This window comes from Rhinolophus ferrumequinum, chromosome 26, assembly GCF_004115265.2.
Source record: "Rhinolophus ferrumequinum isolate MPI-CBG mRhiFer1 chromosome 26, mRhiFer1_v1.p, whole genome shotgun sequence".
Classification (NCBI taxonomy): Eukaryota; Metazoa; Chordata; class Mammalia; order Chiroptera; family Rhinolophidae; genus Rhinolophus; species Rhinolophus ferrumequinum.
This window is the reverse complement of record NC_046309.1, coordinates 3,901,281-3,920,913: the sequence shown is the minus strand read 5'-3', so window position 1 is coordinate 3,920,913 and position 19,633 is coordinate 3,901,281. Positions and strand designations below refer to the sequence as shown.

The window sequence follows — 19,633 nt, the reverse complement described above, 5'->3', positions numbered from 1 at the left end:
CGTGAGCCTGTGTTACGGTCAAAATAAGGCCAAGGCGAGGGTTTGGGGGTAGAGGCCAGGCCTTAGGCCAAGCACAGCCCCAGGTTAGGGCCAGCGTGGGCTGAGTTAAGGAACGGTGTAAGGGGACAAGAGCTTGGCTGCACTGGTGGTTAGGGTGGGCCCATCTTTGGGGGCCAGTATGGCAGCCAGCAAACCAACACGACCTGGAGGGGCTAGACCCGGGCCAGCATCCCATTCCGACTGCCTCTACATTCAAAACGGTCCAGATGGTCCTTTGCTATCCTGAATCCAGGGCAACCTGGGGACAGGAAGCCTTGGAGGTGACCTGTGTCAGCCCGCAAGGAGCACCGTCCACCACGCACACACACCGCACACTCAGACATCGAGGCAGCCCCTGCAGGCCCTGTACGGGGATGAATGCAGAGACGCCAGTGCACCAGTACACGGGTGAATGTGAACACAGGACACAGCGCGCTGATGCCACACCCTCCCATACCACTGGAGTCTCCTCAGGATAATTATTTATTATTCATGTCATCAGCATCTTCATTAATTATTCATATGATCCTTAATTATTATCTTTAACAATAAGAGCAGTAAATAGCAGAAAAGTCCTTGAGGTGCCGAAGGCCCAGGGCCGGGTGCCTCCGGGCAGTTAGACCAGCTACTGCCCCCAGGACAGTGGGGGGACCACAGACCCCCAGCCACTGCCCGGCCCTGCCCTTGTCCCTCCCACTGGGGCCCACGGGACTGCAGGAGGAGATGGTCCCAAGGGCTGGGGAGGGGCTGTGCCTTTGAGTTCCTCTCCGCTTCTCGGCCAGGGCCTCCCGGGCAGGGCCTCTGAGGGGAGGGGCCCAGGCAGTGCGCTGAACCCTGGGTAAGCCATGTGTCCACACTGGGCAGCCCCATTAACTCCCTGGGTCTGAGCCGTGTCTGTGCAAGGGCTGGGAGGTGAGGGCGCCCAGCTGGCCTGGCAGGGAGAGGCGTCGAGTGGGGCCATCTTGGGGGAGTTCTGGGGCCCCTGGGGGCAGCTCCTCACACACCATGAACTGGGAAACCTGCAAAGAACAGAGAGTATAAGAAGCAAGGAACTCGTGGAGGGAGAGGGAGGGGATGGAGGGACAGTCAAGTGGATAGAGAGGAGGGTCAGAGGACAGAGAGGGTCAGGAGAATCCGGTGACAGAGGACAGAAAGGGGCTGGAGGGGACACGTTGAAGGGCCAAGGAATACAGAGCAGGACACGGACCAGAAAGGGAGGCACTGAGAATGGAAATAGAGACATGTACTCTCGGTGGGCAAGAGTGAAATGAGGAAGCTGGCAGCTTTGGGAGCTTTCGCCTGACACGGGGAAACCTTGAGGCCATAGCTGCTTCTTTCCCCAGGGAACATGGCAGCTGAATCCAAACCCAACCCGGAATAAGAGGGCCTGAGTTGGGACAGAAAGAAATAAGGTTCCTTCCTCCACGCCAGAAAGAATTCAGGGACCGAGCAGAGGCAGGCTGGCGGCCAGGCCTGGGAAGGCCAGGGAGTACGCCAGGGCTGGCGGAGGGGGTTTGCGGGTGCTGACGAGTCTGCCGTGAGGTGTGCGGGGGAGGCTGTGAAGGGAGACTGGCACATTTGCTGACGTGGGCCCTGTGTCTGCAAACAGGAGCCGGCAGCATATGGGAGGGGGAGCAGACGCCAGAGGAAGGTGGAGCCGATCCCAGGCCGCCTCTGGTAGCCAGAGGAGCCCCCTTCTTGGGGCCCAGACACAGTTGTCCTGTCAGCAGGCCTCTCGGGAAAGGACAAAGGGTAACAGAGGCCCATCTGCCACAGGTGGGGAACAATATGGGCCAGAAGTGCTACCCTGGGGCCTCGCCAAAGCCCTCGGGACAACCCTACAAGGTAAGGTGGCCAGCATGAGGGCCACTGGCTGGCAATAGTCAGGCCTGGGGGCACCAGTCACACCAGGGACCTGGGACCCTGTCCCAAGAGTGCACTGGCATGCAGCACTCCCCGCCAGGCCTTGGGCTCCATCAGTCCCCTCTTCAGAAACCACACGTGGCCATGACAGGTGCCATGAGCAGCTCTGGCTGTTCAGGTGACACTAGGGGAGCCCACACCACTCAGCCACCTGGTTCCTTCACCCAGCAGGCGGCTCTGATTTGGGGACTACCCTGCCTTGTGCTTTGCCCATAGTTCCTGAGGCAGACCTCCTTCAGGAGTACAGTCTGGGAGGAGGCTGGGACCCACGGCTGAGCAGAAAGGGCAGCAAAGCAGGTTTGGGGTGGAATTGACTCAGACAAGGCAGGACTGGGTTGCCATGGGCTCGAAGGGAGCTTTGGAACTTACCTGAGAAAACGAGTCCAGGGTGAGGGTGGGGATGGGGCTGACAGGCAGCAGAGGACAGGTGGAAGTGGGGCCGGGCCCTGGGGTGGTCACAGCACTGTAGGCGGGGGGGACCAGTGTCATCTGCCTCTGTAGCAGCTGCAGGATGGTGGCCATGTCTGCACTGAGCCGGGTCTCCAGCCTGGGGCAAGAAGGAGAAGGAGGCCCTGGGTCTTGGCGAAGTGGAGGCACCAGAAACTGACTTTGGGGACCACCCTATGGACGGACCAGCTGGTCAACCCCAGACCCACTCTTCATCCCCGGTGTGGCAACTGCTAGTGTAGCTCTAAAAGGAAGGAGAGAGTCACGCGGCTGTACACACAGACAGGCCCAGACAGAACGCTCTCCCTTCCCCCTACCATGCTGCCCGGAGCCAGATATCACACTGCAATATTCCCATACCCCATAATCTATAGACACCCACACACACACGGCTGGGGGCTAGGCTGGACCCCAGGGGCCACCCTCACCTGTTAAGCTGCCTCTGGAGGGCATCCAGCCTGCTCTCCACATCGCCCCGGGACCTCCGGCCAGGGCTGGAAAGAGGGATGTTGAGGAGGCTTGGGGTGGGGGCAGGGCAGCGAGGCAGCTCCTGGTACTGGCGGCCCCGACTGTCTCCCCAGAAGCTGAAGATGTTGGACACTCCTGAGAAGGCGCCTGGAGCCAGAGAGCTGGGTTGAGGGAGACCAGGACAGATGCCAGGCCCTGCCCGCCCGGTGGCCCCTGCCCTACCTGACAGTGGGTTACAAGTGTCGTTGCTCTTCTCACAGTCCTCGGTCAGGGGTTCCCCACCCGGTGGCTCTCCGGGGGGCCTGGGGCTGGAGAAGGGCACCAGGCGGAGGGGGCTGGAGCTGCGACCTGGGCCCTCATCATCACTGCTCTCAGGGCTGGAGGGGCCACTGGACAGGCTCTCCCCCCACGGCCCCCCTGGCCGGCCCCGGCTACTCGGCCCTGTCCCCGCCCGGCCCGGCCCCAAGGCGGACACCTCCCCTGGCTGTTCCGGGTCTGTGGGAAACAGAGAACAGGCCTCAGAGAGGGCAGGAGGCACAGAGCCAAGGGAAGGGGACCAGGGCAGGCCTGGGTGACGGCTGTGGCAGGACACCCTGGTGTGTCCTAGTTGTTACTTGTATCTGTCCCCCACTCTCAAGCAGACCGAGAACTCTGGGGGAACGAGTCCAGGTCTTTTCCAATCACTGGCTACCCACACATGGGCAGCCAGCGGTACTGTGGGGTGAGGCTCTCTGGGAACCCTGGGCCCTCGGCCCCTAGCCCTGCTCCCCTAGCCCTCCTTTGTCCTGTCTCTTCTCCCCCCGTCACTTCAAGTTAGTGCTCACCCAGAGTCCAGCCCTGTAAAGACCAAAAAAGGTCAGGCACACCCCTGCCCTGAAGGATAGAAGAAGGCTTCCAGGAGGAGGTGACAGTTCAAGTGGGCCCGTAAGGACGGGCTGCGTTTGGACAGTTGGGGTGAGGAGTGAGGAACACGGAAGGTAGGGTGGGAATGTCTGTGGAGCTTGGGTAGAGCAGACACAGCTCGACCCTGTGCGCTCTGTCCTCCTCCCGCCTCCCCTAGACCCCCATCCCCTCCTGTCCCCTCCTGTCGTCCCGCCTCACCCTTGTCGGTGCGCCTGCGAAAGGACAACTTGCGCTTGCGTTGCTGGTTGAAGCCACCCTCCAGCTCCGTGCTGCCGGGAGAGCCGGGAATCATGTTGGTCTGGAACCAAGGGAGGCGTCAGGGCCCTTCCACGCCACCTGCCCTGCCCGTCAGGCCTCGACCCGCCCATTAACTTCAAGACAGTGCGGAGGGGAGCCCCTGCGCTGGGAAAGCGCTCCCACACAGATGTGACCTGTGGCCCAGGTCAAGGGGTGAGGCTGGGATCCACACATCCTGGTCTGACTGCACGCCATCGGACAGGCGGGGACGCAGGCCCAAGAGAAGGCCACACAGTGAAGTGGCAGCCTCCCAGGGTACAGCCGGCGTGGGCAGCCCACTCACGTCTCGCAGGTTGAAGGTGATCTCCAGGCTGGACCAGAAGTGGTCGGAGAACTCGGGGTACATGTCCAGCACCTCCAGCAAGTCGTCCCGATGGATCTTGTGCAGGTCGCAATATGTGAGGGCCCGCACATCTCCGTTGGACTTGCCAGGCCTGGCATACAGGTTCAGAGGCTCTCCAAAAATGTCGTTCTTCCCTGGAGTCCACAAGAAGGGGCTCAGCTCAAGGGCGGCAGCAAAGGCAGCAGGCGCCTCTTCCCCCGCTCTCACCCCCAGCACGCCCTGGAGCCCTGGACACATCAGCCAGCCCCATCCTCCCTTGGCTCCCGAAGGCAGGACGTGTGCAGCGCGGCCAGCAATGCCTGAAGGTGAAGGGCCAGGAAGCTGGGCTCTCGGTGTCTGCCACCAACTGGAACCGGCCCACAGGACCCGCCAGACGCCCCGCTCTGCCCACGGCCCAGGCTTCCTTAGGTTCCAACTCTACTTTGCCCCCCACCCCGAAACCCAGGTCCCAGACACTCCCTGGCCAATCACTGTACCCTCATAAACAGTGTTCTTCAAACTACAGATCGGAACACAGTAGTGAATCAATACGGGCATTTTGCTGACTGAAAGAAAATAGGATTGCATCGCTTAGCGCAGCACAGAACAGAAAACACCTAGGAAGGCTGAGCGTTGTGTAAGAAACTGGTTTTAGCTGTGTTTCAGGGTGTTTGTGGAGTGAGTATGTGTGTATGTGTGTGTGTGTGTGTGTGTGTGTGTGTAGTGAACTGAGAAATAAAAATCTAAAATGGCCCACCGTGACGAGGGTAGAACAAGGAGAGGGCAGGAGGTCCCCTGCCCAGGCACACCTGCCCAGGTGTACAGGTAGGGTGGGAAGGAAGGGGCGGGAGGGGAAAAGGGGCAGACTGCCTCTGCTTTGCAGACAGTGCAGGCTGGGCTGGGTTGTATAGCATGAAGCTGCAGGAACTTAGTAAAACCGGATGTCTAACTTCCTCTACTGCCCAACTTACAGCATCTGGATTTGGTGCTACTTTAAGGAAGCCAGGGTGTCACAGCCTGTGGGGAGATCCCGTAGGCAAGCAGAGTCTGGGAAACCCCCAGAGTTCAGCAGCCCCCCCGACCCCCTCTGTGGGGCTCCTCTCTACTGGCCCTTGGAGGGCCTGAGCTGGGGTGAATTAAAGGAGCCTAAGGTCTCTGCAGGCTGTCCCAGGTCCACAGCCCTCCCCCCACTGTCTACTCAGAGGGTTCGGATCTCTCCAGGCCTCGGCAGGCACTTCCAGCCCAGCCCCGAGTCCCCACCATACCCAGGATGGCCACCACGACGTCACCCCGCAAGATCTCGATGGAGCCCCGGGAGATGAAGTAGAGGGCAGTGAGCAGGTCCCCTGCGTGCACCAACGTGTCGCCTGGCGGGGCATGTGTCGTCTTGAATTTCATGGCCAGGGCCCGCAGGCAGCCCTTGGTGGCCCCTCGGAAGGGCTTGCAGTGCTGCAGCAGCGAGCGGTTCAGATGCAAGCAGATGTCGGCCTGCAGGCACTCCGGGAAGCCCTTCAGCACCTGGGGGCAGGCCGGCTCAGCACGACACCACCATAGCCCCACCCGGAGATCCAAGGAGGAGCATCAGGACCCAGTGTGGGGCAAAGACCTGGGTGCCCATTCCACCTCCACCCCTTCCTTCTAGCTGGCACTCGTGGGGAGGCTGCCTCTCTGCCGTAAGCCCCCATTTCCTTATGTGTAAGGTGTGCAGACTAGTTCCTGGAGGGGCCGTCATAACGATTAACCACGATGGCCTGCACGAAACAGCCTGGTCACCACCTGCCCGAAGTGAGACTTCTCCCAGTAAAGGAGCTCCACAGGCAAAAGGAGGGTGATGTACCTTTCAGGGTCCTTCTGAGCACTGTGACCACCTGAACCACAGAGTGTGAGACGTGCTCACTGCACCAAGAGGTGTCCCCACTGCCACCCCGCTCCCTCCAGCCCACCACCGGCCTCTGGGCAGCAGGTGGCCTCACCGCATTCATGTCGATGCCATTGGTGTAGGACCAGGCGTGCTGGAAGTACTCCTCGAGGCGCTGGCGCAGCGGGTTGGGGATCTGATGGAAGCGGATGAACTCGCGCACCCGCAGCATCTGTGTGTGGTAGCGGGCCGTGCCCGAGTATAGCCGCTGGATGATGGCCGACACGTTGCCGAAGATGCTGGCGTACATAAGGGCTGGGGGCGGGGGTGAGTGGGGCCATCAGCGTCAGAGGGACCCACGGTCGCGTCTCCGTGTGAGCACACACATACAAGAGGCACAAACGCACGCCCTTGGGCTCTTCCTGTGCCCCTACCCTGGTGTCCCAACCCCCAAACACGCCATGATGGTGGCCCTAGAGTCTCTAAGCGCCAGGGCCCCACTTGGCCCTCCAGCATCCTCCGTCTCCTCCCTCCGGGGCTCTCCCCACTGCCCTGCACCCACTCCCTGGGCATACTCACAGCCGATGAGCATGACGCAGATGGAGAAGATCTTCTCTGAGTTGGTGTTGGGGGAGACATTGCCGAAGCCCACGCTGGTGAGGCTGCTGAAGGTGAAGTAGAGCGCCGTGACGTACTTGTCCTTGATGGAGGGGCCGCCCAGGCCACTGCTGTTGTAGGGCTTGCCGATCTGGTCGCCCAGGTTGTGCAGCCAGCCGATGCGGGAGTCCATGTTCGGCTGCTCCATGTTGCCGATGGCGTACCAGATGCAGGCCAGCCAGTGCGCAATGAGCGCGAAGGTGCACATGAGCAGGAAGAGCACGGCTGCCCCGTACTCTGAGTAGCGGTCCAGCTTCCGTGCCACGCGCACCAGCCGCAGCAGCCGGGCCGTCTTCAGCAGCCCGATGAGCTGGGGTGAGAGGAGACACTCCGTATGGGGGCACTGCAGCCTTCAGGGGGCATCAGAGGAAAGGTCCCCAAAGACTTCCTCCCAGAGCCTCCTCTAATAATGGAAGCGCCGCCTACATGCTGAGCCCAGCAGAGAGTCCGGTTAATCTTTGCGCTAGCTTTATGACAAAGGGTGCATGGTCTCCGTGGTGAGAATGAGGAAAGTGGGACTTGGAAATGGGCAACACCCACTCTAAGGTGCCTGGCCACAGGTCCCACTAGCTTCCAGGACACTTTTGTATGAATTAGAAGACAATGGCCTCTTTGGATAAACAAATGAGAAAAAAGTGCCCCCTCTGGACCTCTCCACCCAGGGAATGGCTTGGGGAATAGCTCGGGTGGAGAGGGCAGTGGCGTGGGTTAGCAGAGGCAGCCCCGGGTCCCCGCAGCCCTCCTTCTCTCGCCCACCACCTCCCAACTTCTCTCCTTTCCCCCACGCCCTCCTGGCCTCTGCTCTCCTCCCTTCCCTCGGCCTCCATAGCAACCCACCTCCTCCGAGCCAGAGCCAAAGATGAGCAGGTCAAAGGGGATGGCGGCCACCATGTCGATGAGGAACCAGCCCTTGAAGTAGTGGACGGCGATGCGGCCAGGGTGGCTGACCACCTCCTCGTTGGCATTGACGTAGGTGGTGCGGAAGTTGATGAGAATGTCCACGATGAACATGATATCCACGATGAGGTCCACCACAGCCAGCGGCTGGCAGGCGTAGCCGCAGTCGGGGGCCGCAGGGCCCTCCTCCGTCTCCTTCAGGAGGAAGGCAGCCGAATAGGGTGTGAAGACGGCCGTGTAGATGACGAGCAGGAGGATGAGCCAGTCCCACACGGCCTTGAAGGGGCTGTAGTGCAGGATGGTCCAACGGTGGATCCGCGGGGCCTGCAGCTTGTACTCCGGCAGCACGTCCGCACCCAGAGACAGGACCTGGACAGGTAGGGAAGGTGGGTGAGGGGATGCTGTCCAACCAGCACGACCTTCAGGGGGGGAGCAAGTGACATCTGCGTTGGGGCTCCAGAGAAGAAGCCAAGCAGAAGAAGGGGGAGGCCAAGAAGTTTCCATCAGAATGCCCATCCCTCAGCCAAGTGCACAGAGTCACTGATCACCCCTCAGCCTGGGTACTCCAGCTCCCTATGCAGCACAGGGACCTCTTGGCTGGCTCCCTGAGTCCAGGGCACCACGCGGTAGTGCCCAGATGTACTACTGCCTAGGGGTGCACCAGCGATACAGACCCCTGCCTGGGGGTATGAATCCCAGTTCTGTCTTGCCACACCCCCTCCCCCCACACACACACACCCTGGCCTCAGTCCATGGCACTGGCCCAAGGATATCAGCCGTCCACACTCAGGCCCCTTGCCCCCCAGAGGGGAGACACCAGACACTCCCACCCCTTGCTCCTGCAGGCCCCTCTCCCCAGGCCTAGGCAGCCCTCCCACACGCCTACGAAGATACACAAAAGACCTAACCCAGCCATAGCTGTGCCTACATATACACAGGGACCTGCACAAAGGTGTCACACCTAGCCCTGCACAGGCTCACCTTTCAGGTTCTGGCCCTCGACAGTCAGGCAGAGGCAGGCTCGCTATCCAGACCAGGTGGCAGCAGCCATGCCACTCTTTCTCCCAAGCCAGAGTAGGAAGAGCTGAGGCCAGCTTTCCCACACTGTCCCTCTGTGTTCTCTCCCTGCCCCCCAGAATCCTCCCTCTCAGACATTTGACTTAACCCGAGAGCCCCCCCCCAAGCTCTCCCAGCCTGGGCCAGCGTACCCCAAGGCCTCACCCAGCCCGACCCCAAGGTTGCCAGCCCTGCTCCCAGCAGCACTGACTCCCAGGTCTCTACATCCTCAAGCCTCTGAGGGGTGAAGCATCAAAGAGTCCCACTCATATCCAGGCGGGGCATCTCTTAGACCCACCGTCACCAGATGGACTGTCTGGAGAACACCTTAAAAGAATTAACTGGAAGTTCAGACGGGCCATAGTTAGGGGTTTGGCTACCCTGGACTAGCCATGGGGACTCCAAAGGCACATGATGGGTGGTGAGGGAACCCCAGGCCCCCACTCTGCCCTGCCTTTAGCCCAAGATGCCGACTTCTTGAGCCAGAGAGCATGGGGCGGTGACCTTTCAGGGGTCAAGTGGGGATTGAGCAAAAGGAACTGACCAGGGCCACCGCAGACAAGGGGACAGAAGAAGGTAACTGCCCCTGGAGGGGGCTCCTCCCGATGTCTCAGAAGCTGAACCACACCTGACAATAGTGATCTTGCCCCTAAGTCTGTCCACAGTAGGACCAGCACCTCCCGTGTGTGTGTGTGTGTGTGTGTGCGCGTGCGCGCGCACACGGCAAGCCTGGGACACAGACCTGGACCTGGAACACCTTATCTCCCCAGGGCCAGGCCTCGCTCTGCACCCACCCGCTTACCATATGGCCTTGGGCCAGGTGTGTAACCTCCCATGACCTGCTGTCCCACAGAATACTGAAGCTCATTTAAGACAAACCCTGGGTCCTCACCTGTGGGTGAGAAGGATCCCCCCCATACCTGTCCCCCAGCTGGGAGAAGTATCCGAGCCAAGGCAGAGAGCTCAGGTGCCAGATGGTAGTGGCAGGGGTAGGAGTCTCAGACTCACCCCTGAGCCACCTCCAATGCCCCTCTGCAGCCCTCCCCCAGCCTACTCCAGGCTCTCTGACCTCGGGGTAGAGAGGTGGTTCCCAGAAGGGGTCTGTCTACAGAGTCATCGGCCTGAGGGACCATGGGGCAGCCACCAGCACCTCAGGCTGCCCTGGAAGAGGTAAGCCAGGTGCCTCGGCTAAGCTGCCCTCACCACTGTCCAGTGGCCTCTGGACACCCCACTCAGACTCCAGCCCCAAAACCTGGACCCCTGAAGCAGCCCACGCCTCCCTCACCTGCCCCAGGGTCTACCCCCAGCACGGGGAGAACAGGAGCAGTGGAGCCCACTGCCTCCAGGCCAGGCCTGGCCGCTGCCCACTGCGGGAGGTGGGGTGGGAGCAGGAGGCACACGCTCCTCTCTGTCCCCGTCCATCTCCCACCATTCTCTCTGGGCATCCATTTCATTCCTGCTCTTCTCCTCCCTCTGCATTTTGAGCTAGAAGATTGTGGGCCACAGAAGCCATGGATAAGGGAAGCCCTGGCAAGGAAAACACTGCCCACCCAGGTCCAGGCCTGAGGAAGAGCGGGCGGGAGCCAAGAGTGGGATAAGCCGGGTTACGGGGGACCCCCTGGCTCCTAAACCATCCTACTTCTCAGACGCTCTCTCCAGCCTGGAGCCAGAGCCCTCTGGGCTGCATCCCAAACCAGTGTCCCAGCCCCGGAAGGGAGAGGGAGGGGTTGGGGGGGTCACCTACCTCCTGGGCCACCAAGCTGGAGATGCGAACGGCCCGCCTCACCCGGCCTTTCTGGGCCCTGGGCTGCAGAGCACCTGTGCCGCTCGCCTTTCTGGCTGGGGCCGCCATGGAGGACTTGGCTGCCCCCAGCCTGCCTGCCCTGGGGCCCGAGGGCCCGGCCAGCCTCTCACCTGCGCCCCAGCAGCGGTCCCAGTCCAGACTGCACCCCAGAGACTGGCGGCCTGGCTCCCAGAGCAGCCTCTGGCAGGAAGCCAGGGTCGCTGGGGCTGGGCCCCAGGGCTGGGGTCACCCTGGCAGTGAGCATGGACAGCAGCCCGCCTGGCTCAGGCTGCCCATGGCCCCCTGGTACGGGCCCAGCTGCCAGGGCGCTGCGCTCTGCCTGCCACTAGCCCAGCAGTGGCGCCCGCCGCGGTTGGAACCTGGGCTCCTCCAGCCGGCCCCTCCTCCTCCCTGGTTCCCACCCCCACCCCGCCTGCCTGGCCAGCGGCCCCCTCCCCCGCGGCCGCTCCAGGCTCCTGCTGCAGCCGCTCCCGCAGCTCGCACCCCTCCCCCGCCCCCAGCAGCCCAGCCTGTCACCGCAGATTAATGGTTGCCCCGACACCCCCGCCCCGCCAGTCCAGTGCCCAGCCAGCCAGAGTCAGACACCCAGAGATGGAGAGACTGCCCAGAGACCAAGAGAGCCAGGAACACACGCGCACGCTGACACACACGCACACGCACAGACTACAAACACAGGGCAGTGTAGCTGGCCAGGAGCAGGGCAGATCCCCAGGCTCCAGGTGGGAACAACAGAGAGGCAGGGCAGGAGGGGAGAGGGGTACGGCGCAGCCAGATATGGGCCGAACGTGTGGGGGAACGTTCTGGACTCAAGGCCAAGGGGCTGGAGACCTGGCAGGGACCCAGAGAGCCAGAGGCGGCAGGAGCAGGGCCAGGAGGAGAGCGGAGGAGGCCAGTGGTGGCATCTCCCTCATGTGGGCCAACTCGGGGAGCTGCTGTGGAAGGGCAGGAGCGGGCAACAGGGACTACGGCACGGCAGGGCGGGGACAGGAGCCCCACTGTCCCGGGCTTCTCACCAGGGGTGGTGCAGGCGATCTTGCTGCCAGGAAGGAGCAGACCAGGCTGGCCCTGCCACCAGGAGTGCGGGCATTGCCCCAAGAGGCTGATGGTCTTCTCTGGCCCAGAACTCAGGCACTTGATCCTTCCATATCCATGCACTCCCCACCATACCCTGCCCTCCTGATGCAGGAGAGAAAGCTATCCTCCCGACATGCTTAGAGAACATGTGCAGGCACCTCCAGGCCAGCCTGGCCCTCACTCCAGGCCCCCACCCTCTTCCTGGCTCATCACCTTGGCCTAGAAGAATTAGGACACCCAACTCTGACTTCTGTGGTCCCCTCTAATTCAAAGCCTCCTGTCACGTGCCACCCAGCACTTTGCTCACCACGCTGTGGGCGGACCCTATTATGCCCCTGGGGCTGCTTTCTCCCGCCCACCCTGAGCCGGTCAGGTGGCCAGCCTCAATTGCACTGTCCTCCCTGTGCCCCCTCAACTTGTCCTCTGTCCCTGCCCCATCCCGAGACTACCTCCCCTCCAGTCTCCATTTCTCCTGGATCTCCCGAACTGTCCTCTCATACCCCAGTTCTGGAACCTCCCAACCTCACCCCAGCCAACAGGTCCTCACTGACTGAACCCCTCCACCACCCCACCTGTGGCCAAAGCCCACTCCCACCCATTTCAAGCTCCTCCAGGCTGAGGGGAGAGCCAGGGACTGGGCACCTACCTGAGTGACCTTCTCAGTGACATTGTGGGTCCGCTCCTTTATCTTCGGTGCTATGATCTCCCGGTCACTGGTGGGTGAAGCCAGGAAAGGGTCGCCCTTGAGATCCACAAAGTTGAGGGTGATTTGGGGAATCTTGCTAATGGTGCGATAACGCACGAGGTCCGAATCTGACGTAGAATTAAGCAGGCTGCTGCGCAGGGGGTGCATGGCCCCTGGAGTAGAGGGGAAAGTGGGGTCAGGGCGGCAGGCAGCGGGTGCATGGCCCCTGGAGTGGAGGGGAAAGTGGGGTCAGGGCGGCAGTCAGGGGCAGACACAGAACTGAGGTGGAGACCAGGCCCTGCAGGAGCCAGGCCATGGGGGTCAGTGTGCCATCGAGGCCAGCTCAGGAGACAGGGGCAGAGGCACTGAGAAACACGTGAGGCCAGGTCCTCCCCACTTGAAGAAAGCACACCATGAGGAAACTATGAGATGAGAGGAAAAGGAGCTTCCCTAAGGGTCTGTTCACCAGCACTGCCTGGCCAGAGGGCCAGGTGGGGGCAGGGACCCAGATGCCTTTCTGGCCGATCCCCCCTGCTCCAGGCCATCTTGGGGGATCAGCTCCGCGAGCCCGCGGAGGCTCTGAGAGGAGAAGAATGTAAGGGGATGAATGGACATTCAATGGAGTAAAAGGCCACTTAATGAGATTAAATAAGTGCGTAATGGGCTTTCCATCTCCCAGGCACCCAGGACGGGGCGGAGACCCAAGAAGAAGCGGAGATTCTGGAATGGGGCGGGCCTGGCGGGTGGAGGCGGGTGCCCTCACCGGTGCTGGCGTGGCGCGGGGGCGGGGGCAGCACCCCAGTGCGCATGGCCTCGATGTCGTCGGCAGAAGAGGCTCGGCGAACGCTGGCGCAGCTCTCTCGGGAGCGCGTCCGGGCCAGGCTGCAGCTGGAGCCCGAGGCGTCGGGGTTCAAGCTGTGCGCCCGGGGCGACGAGTGTGGGCCGGGTCCACAGGCGGGCGGGGAGCTGGGGCCCACCAACGCACGCCGCTCGTCCGTGGGCCCGAGCCCTGCCACGTGGTTATCCATGGCCGTCACCTCGTCCAGGGCCAGCGACTCGCTGCTGGGCGCCGCGGGTGTCAGGTCCACATCCACCACCACGGCCCCGGCCCCGGCCCCGGCCCCAGGGGCGGACGCACCGCTTGAACTGCCTGCACCACCCGCACCGCCAGGCCGCACCGACGACTCGCGGGCTGTCAAGGCCAGCAGAGCTGGCAGCTTCAGGCGGAACGTCTTGGCGCGACCTGCGGGGAGGAGGAGGTGTGTGGCCTGGGGACACCGACGGCCTGGAGCTGGAGCCCCTTCCACCCAGTGGAGGAAAGAGGGGAAGTGGGAGCGCTGACAGCCTGCACTCCTCCACCCCCTTCCACTGCACACGACTCAAGTTCCCCCAAAATTCTAGAATACACTGTTATCAAAGGCCCTGAGGACAAACGACTATTTCTTGAGCTCCATGTCACCCTGGGCTCTACACAAACCATCGGTGACTCTCAAAACCATGCTGGTGGGTATCATTATCCCCATTTTAGACATGAGGAAATGCAGGCTTAAATGAGTTGTGTGACTTGCTGGCGGCCACACAGTACATGGTGCCAACCTCTGAAGGGACCCCCCCACACACATCCCTTCCGACAGGGTCTGTATCCTCATAGCCCCAGGGAAGGGAGACCTTACCTTCCTGCACCAGCCTGAGAGCCCGGCTGCACCTACCGGGAGCCAGCCAGCCGGTGGGGGGGCCGCGGTGATTGGTGTCACGGGCCGGGGACCCCCCCATGTCCTTCTCCATCACCACCTCGAAGTTGAGGATGAACATGATGACAGCGCCATCCTCATTCTTCACGGGCACCACGTCCACCAGGCACAGGAAGCAGCTCCCTACAGAATAGGGAACATGGCCACTGTGGCACCAAGGCCTTCTGTGGGCAGGGCTGGACGCTGAAGGGGCCTGTGTCCTTCTGCCTCCCCCACGGCCTCACACACACAGTGCCACCCCGTCCTGCCAGGGTCTCCTGCCCCAACCTGTCGTCCCACCGTACGCTGCCAGACTGAGCTTCCACCTCCACCTGCCCGCTGCAGCTTGCTGCTGGCGAGGCTCTCCCTTTCTCTCCACCCGTCTTGCTTCTGGAGCCATCTCTTCCGATGCACATTCTGCCTCACACTGCTCCTTTTGCCCTCCACCTTTTCATCTCATTTTCCCTGGCCTCTCAGTGTACGCCTGCTTTCTCTCTGTAAGGCAGTGTGGCGTGGTAGTTATGCCCTCAGACTTTAAGCCCAGGGTCTCTGGGTTCAGAATCCAGCTCTGTTCCTTAGTCAGTTCCACATTAGTCTTAAATTTTTTAACCTTCTGGTGCCTCATTTCCCTCATCTATAAAATGGGAATGATAATAATTTCTTTCTCGTGAGTTGCAAAGATTAAATAAGTCAACGTACGCAAAGCACCTAGGGCAATGCCTGGCATGCAATGAACACTATACACAGGTTAGCGATTCTTTGTCCCCATCTTTGCTCTTTCTATATTCGTCCCCAGTTGTGGTGTCGGTCCACAACAAGATATGTGCAGCAAAAGTTTCAAACTCTTTACAGCAATTTGGCGTTGCCATGATGTCCAAGCATGTGATTTTGTATTTCACAACGGTATTGGCCTTGGTCTGTGACATATTAGAAATAAAGGGAAGTGATCCTTCACCGGAGTTGAGAAGCACTGCTTCTAGGTCCTACTTACAGCTCTGTCTCTCCTTGTCTTTCTTTTTTCTCCCAATCTTTCTGTCTGTCTGTCTGGTTACCAGAGCCCCGTAGCAGGTGAGGGCAGTCCACCAGGCCAAATACACCCAGTCTACCCCTATTCCCTGCCCAGCACACGCCCCCCCTGCTGATTTCAGGGGGGAGGGCACACCCAGTCGCCCTCCCCGCTGCTGTTTTCTCAAAGAGACCCTGACACACATGTGAACATCTGTTCCTCCTTCTCTATTGACCTTGTGGGACCAGGCATGTCCCTCATGTCCCTCTCTCCCCAGGACAGAGACTTCTTTCTTTTCTCACTTCCCCTATTCATGTCTTCTCTGAACTATAGGGGCCTAGCTCACCAGTGTCCGCATCCCCTCTGACGGGCCCAGTGCCTAGAGCAACACACCAGGGAGCAGGCCCTGACCAGGGGAGGTCAGTAATGGGACAATCCTGACAGTGAGGGAGGGGCCCAGGATGGAGAGTGGTAGAGAGGAGGTGACGGTGGTGAATCGAGTCAAGGGAGAGGCCAGCAAGCTGGAGGGGCTCTGGACGGTGTTTGATGCCTGCCACCAAGCCCGGGGTGGCGGGTGTGCCTGAGCCGACAAGGTACAAAGGCCCGGATTCCTACACACCAGCAACTGTAATAGCTGGTCTTCTGAAGGAGGAGATCTTCTGAAACCAACTGGAATAGGATGGCACTGGAACGAGGGGGCTGGAGCAGGAGAGGGGCTGGCCAGAATTCTCCACCCTGCCCAAAGCCTTTCCACGCGCTGTATCCCAGGCCCTCATGGCTCAGCCCGCAGGACCTGAGCTGGAGGACTCTGTCTGGGTCTCCAACAGCCGCTCCTGTCCCCTGACCTCCGGCCTCTGACATGGCCCAGCTGAAGCATGGCTGTGGTATTGGGAGCTGCAGGGGGCCGGGCCCAGCTGGAGACCATTTGGCACTCAGACAGCCCGCCTAGAATTTATGTCCTAATATGGTGATGGCCAGCAACGGCCTGCACAGGGACTGGCCCTCTTTGGGACTAAGGAGAGGCCACAGACCAAGAAACCTTAGCCCTGGAGACCCCCAATACCCACCCCGCGAACCCCAGTGATCCAGCCCATGATCCCCATTCCTCACCAGGAAACTTGTCCCAGAGAAGTCCGGAGTCTGGACCCTGGAGCAGCCCAACCCTTCAGGACAGCCTGGGGATTCTGCCCACAACAAACAGCCTTGGGATTCTGCACTTGAGGCCTCAGTCCGCTGCCCACTCCACTCAGGATTCTCAGCAGGAGAGGCCAGAACCGCCCAGGACCCTGGCATCACAGCCCCGGGCAGGCTGCACAAACTCCAGGTAGAAGCCGCCTGACAGCTCAGGCTCACCCCAGACTCTCGACACACACTCACACACAGAGCCCCCATGGCCCTCTCCCTTTGTGACATTCAAGGAATTTTTCCTTTCAAATAACCCTGTCAAAGCCCAGCATATTGCAAAAATGTGACCTGGAGCCCTGCCTGATGGCTGCGGAGGGGCGGGGAGGAGGCTCCAGCTCCTATTTTCTCGGGGACATGGAAGGAAGGAAAGCGGGTGGCCCGAGTCAGCCAGGGCTCTCTGAGGCTCTGCCTCCCACCATCCTGTAAGGTTGGCTGAATCTTCTGTAGCTGCCACATCACCCACCCCCAGCCCTCCAGCCAGACCTGCCAGGGGATCCCATCCCATCACGAGCTGGGATTATGAGGGGCAAAATCCCTGAGGGCAGCTAAGGGTCAGCCAAGCCCATGGGGGGGCACAGGGACGGCCAGAGCTAGTGCAGAAGAAATCACAGCCTGCGGACAGCTGAACAGAAACGTTGGGAGTCAGCGGCTAAGTTGCTTCTGGGGGCCCTGAGCGGGCCCTTGCACACACAACAGTGCCTCGCCCCCCACCAGCCCTGCTCCTGCTGAGCCCAGGGCCCTGCTCATCACTCTGCTAGCTTCTCCCTCTGATCTTGCCCTGCCGCCAGACTGGCTCCCTGAGGAGCAGAGGCTGACTTCGGGAGCTAGGCTGCAGTTCCTCCGAGAGCCACTCTGTGGCAGGCACAGCCCACACTCCTGAGACAGCCACTGCTGGGAGCTCTCCAGGAAGTAAGGGAGGGATGGAAGAAAGCAGAAGAAACCCCACACTGCCCGTAGAAAGGCTGTGGGGTTCCCCAACACAAAGTGGACAGCATGGGCTGTGGAGTCAAGTGGCCTCTGCTCATTGTGTCAGAATGACCTTGGGTAAGTCACCTCCCCTCCCCGAGCCCCAGGGTGCTTTTATGTAGAATGGGGGAGGTCACCCCACAAGGCTGGAGGAATGAATGACATGACATGTGTAAAGCAGAGACTGGGCCCATGGGAGGTCCTGATAATGGGAGAAGAAAGAGAGGGAGAGGTGGGTGGATGGGTCTCAGGAATGCAAAGGCCCCCAGGGCCACCTGGCTCCTGTGGCTGATGTGAAGAACACTCTACTCACACACCCCAAACCCCAGCCCCAGCAGAAGACTCCTGGCTCTGGGTCAGGAGGCTGGGTGCCCGCCCAGCCTTTGCCTGCCTCCTGGGACTCTAGGCACCCTGTCCCTGTGGGGATGGAAACAAGGAAAGGAGATGCAGTCACACATAGACAGAGGTCATGTAGCTCACAGCAGGGGAGCGGGAGGGGTAGTAGGAGGGGCCCTGGGGGAGAACCAGGCCTGGACACATTCCAGCTGTAGCAGGCACAGTGCCTCCTGACCCCAGAGAATGCCATGGTTCATCAGAACACAACGCTGGCTTGCTTTCATCTGGTGCCAACCCACGCCCAGCAGTACCTCCAGGGACATTCTCCCTGCCCAGCATCCCAACCCATCCAGGGGCCCCACCCATAGTCCCAAACCCGGTTTCCCACCTCTGGGCATCCCTGGCCTCGGCTGGGCCCCAGGCAAGAGCCACACTCGGCTTTAGGGGGAGTAGGCCTTATACATCGGGGCAGCACAGGATGGGGGAAGGCTGGCAGGGACCCTGAGTGTCCTTGAGAAAGTTTCCTCCCTCACGAGTACTCACTGAGAGCATGCGTGTGAAGCCTTTGGGGCAGTATGAACAACATGGGCCTGGCACCTGCCCTCACTGAGCCACAAACTCAACAGGACCCCAATTTGGAGCCTGGGTGAGATGGAGGAAGCGAGAATAACCCAGGAAGAGAGAGGAGCCCAGGTAGTAGAGCTGATCTGCTGGACCATCAAGAGACTGGTCAATTGCTGTGTGACTGTGGGCAGGTCATCCACCTCTCTGAGCTTCAGACTCCCTGGGGGTACCACCAGGACAAGTGATTCCTGCCCTGGGTGCCAGATAACATGACAGATGGCCTTGTGGAAGCATCCAGAGCTGTAACGAGGCAGGATGCCAGGTCCCTGCAGGGAAGGTGACCTCGGGGAAGCAGCCATCCTAGCCCAGGTCACCTCCCTGCCTCACTCCCAGCAGGAGGAGCTGGGCCCAAAGTCACTCTGAGGGCAGGAGGCTGGGGCCCCAGTCGGCCCTGTCCGCCCCCAGGCAGAGAGGCTGTCTCCGTGCAGCCCAGGGCTGTGCAGTGTCAGGTTATATTTAGCCTGGTGGCGGCGACAGGAAGATGCAGAAGGAGCCGCTCCTGGACGGGGGCCACCGTGTCGCTAACACTGCTCTAATGGGCAGCCAGGGGCCTAGGGAAGCCAGGGACATTGAAGGCCCAGGGGACAGAATGGGGGAGCCTGAGAGGCCAGCCAGTGAATGAGTGAGTAAGCGTGCATGCGTGTGTGTATGTGTGTGTATGAGAGAGAGAGAGAGAGAGAGAGAGACCGTCCTCTGCCCCGGCCTCCAGGGGCTGAGTGATACAGACGTCCCCGGGGAATACTCACTGTGGGGCAGGAGCTGGAAACCACAATCTAGACCACAGCTCACAGAGAAGGGGCATCTCCAGACGGACCCTCCACCACCCTCCCAACCTGACACCTTCCCAGGGATTTATTAATAGAGGACCATACAGAGGGCCTCAGGGGCCTATGCGCAGTCATCCTGACCCCCCCAAACCCACCTGTGCCATCTTCCCCCCACCATCCCTACCACGGCAACAGCCTCAAGAGAAATGCTTCTTCTAGAAAAGCCCTGGGGCCCAGCCCAGCCCTGTACACCCTGTCTTCTAGGTACCACTCAACCTCTCAGGAATGCAGCCTCCTGGTCTATCAAGTGGGTGTCACCGGCCCTGCTCCCCAGAAGCCCTGGGAAGATGAAGGAAGGCCATCCTTATGCACAGAAAGCTACGCTCACGGATCCATTCTCATCCCCTCTTCCCGGAGGCCTCCACACTTCACCTGTCTCCTCTGACTTCCTGGAGTCTGTCCCCCGCTGAGAACAGGATGCCCTATTCCCGATCGTATCAGGCCCTTCAGCCTGTCCTCCCAGCCAGGCCTCCCCTCCCTGCTCACACAGACACACTGAGCCCCAAAGAGGCTGGCCTCAGCACCCCTG

General features: G+C 60.9%; 1 protein-coding gene across 4 annotated transcripts in view; it reads right to left on the bottom strand.

Moving 5' to 3' along the window:
• Positions 1 to 499: 499 nt before the first annotated feature.
• The window catches only part of KCNH2 (potassium voltage-gated channel subfamily H member 2), a 31,302-nt gene continuing 12,168 nt past the window's right edge, over positions 500 to 19,633 (bottom strand). For 2 of the 4 annotated variants that reach the window (XM_033099231.1, XM_033099233.1), the window contains exons 3-15: positions 14,104 to 14,304; positions 13,194 to 13,673; positions 12,392 to 12,603; positions 7,752 to 8,180; positions 6,837 to 7,224; positions 6,373 to 6,572; positions 5,665 to 5,917; positions 4,361 to 4,554; positions 3,979 to 4,078; positions 3,100 to 3,372; positions 2,838 to 3,024; positions 2,332 to 2,509; positions 505 to 1,058 (exon numbers count right to left, since the gene is read on the bottom strand). In XM_033099231.1, the coding sequence (XP_032955122.1) occupies positions 909 to 1,058; positions 2,332 to 2,509; positions 2,838 to 3,024; positions 3,100 to 3,372; positions 3,979 to 4,078; positions 4,361 to 4,554; positions 5,665 to 5,917; positions 6,373 to 6,572; positions 6,837 to 7,224; positions 7,752 to 8,180; positions 12,392 to 12,603; positions 13,194 to 13,673; positions 14,104 to 14,304 (3,245 nt within the window). In that variant the 3' untranslated portion in view covers positions 505 to 908. Of the gene's footprint in view, positions 1,059 to 2,331; positions 2,510 to 2,837; positions 3,025 to 3,099; positions 3,373 to 3,978; positions 4,079 to 4,360; positions 4,555 to 5,664; positions 5,918 to 6,372; positions 6,573 to 6,836; positions 7,225 to 7,751; positions 8,181 to 10,611; positions 11,085 to 12,391; positions 12,604 to 13,193; positions 13,674 to 14,103; positions 14,305 to 19,633 lie in introns of those variants that run through there. The other 2 variants (XM_033099232.1, XM_033099234.1) reach the window with 2 other exon arrangements.